The sequence below is a fragment of the Lipotes vexillifer genome, unplaced genomic scaffold, assembly GCF_000442215.2.
Source record: "Lipotes vexillifer unplaced genomic scaffold, Lipotes_vexillifer_v1.1 scaffold311, whole genome shotgun sequence".
Taxonomy (NCBI): Eukaryota; Metazoa; Chordata; class Mammalia; order Artiodactyla; family Lipotidae; genus Lipotes; species Lipotes vexillifer.
In genome coordinates, this window is record NW_006791012.1 from 1,580,091 (window position 1) to 1,581,162 (window position 1,072).

General features: G+C 52.9%; 1 protein-coding gene across 1 annotated transcript in view; it reads right to left on the reverse strand.

The window, feature by feature from the left end:
- ETAA1 (ETAA1 activator of ATR kinase) overlaps positions 1–510 on the reverse strand; it is a 13,753-nt gene extending 13,243 nt beyond the window's left edge. Inside the window, exon 1 of the mRNA XM_007464093.1 lies at positions 171–510. Within this exon, the coding sequence (XP_007464155.1) occupies positions 171–393 (223 nt within the window). The 5' untranslated portion in view covers positions 394–510. The remainder of the gene's footprint in view (positions 1–170) is intronic.
- Between the last annotated feature and the right edge of the window lie 562 nt (positions 511–1,072).

Consider the following 1,072-nt stretch of genomic DNA (forward strand, 5'->3'; position numbering starts at 1 on the left):
GGGGGGGGGGGGGGTGTCGCGTTAATTTTGGACTCACGAGGGAGAAGCCCGGGGAAAGAAAACACAACTTCAGACTCCACTCCCACCTGCACCCGGGGTTTCCTGGTCACGAGCTGGCCTCTGAAGCTGCGGCGCCGAAGCCCAGGGAGGCCCCGCTGCCCACGTCTCACCCTCGGGGTTACTTTTACTGCACGAAGCGGCTACTGGAGGCTGCTCTTGCTGCGGCAGGGGCCGGGGAGGCCTCTCTCCAGCCCCACAGGGCCCTGAACCGCGGGCCGACCTCAGCCGCCTCTTCCCCGTTTCGACCACCGAGCTGCATTCCTCAGTCGCCGCCGCTTTGCGCGGCGTGTTCTTCAGGCCAGGGCTGTCCCCATATTTTCTTCGCCGACTCATTGCGTAGGACGCCCTCCACCAGCCGCTTCTCCTTTCACATTTTGCAACGGGAGGAGTAGAGCAACGGAACTACGGAACTACAAGCCGAACCCCGCGCCAACGGCCGCCGCCATTTTGGCCGCTGAGACGCTCGTAAGAGGCGGGCTCTGATTGGCTGCGTCCGGACGAGGGGCGGGGCGGCCAGGGTTCAAGCGGCGCGCTTTGGCAGCCCGCGCAGCGAACCTGCTCTACTCTGCTCGGATTCGTCAGGATAGGAACTGGTTGTAAGGGACAGCCGTCTGGCCACCGTAGCTGAGAATGAGAGCATGCGACGTGGAAAGACTCCACTGGCATCTTTGTATTGAGTTTACTCGGATTCAGGTTCTTGTGGGGTTTAATATTTCGAAGAGGAAATACAGGTATAGATTAAGAAGGAAGGCATGAAACTTCTTTCATGGAGGATATGTGCATAGAAAATCAAAACATGTAGGAAAAGTTATTAAATTCATAAATTAACAGAGTTGCTGATATGAAGTCAATATTCGAAGATCAAGCATGCTTCAATAGATTAATAATAAATGTAACATTGACTTTTTTAAAAAATATGATTTATAGTAGCATACAAGGTATCAATTAACTAGGAATAGATTTAACCAGATTGCAACACCCCTACAGAGAGAATTATGAAATAGTTTTGAAA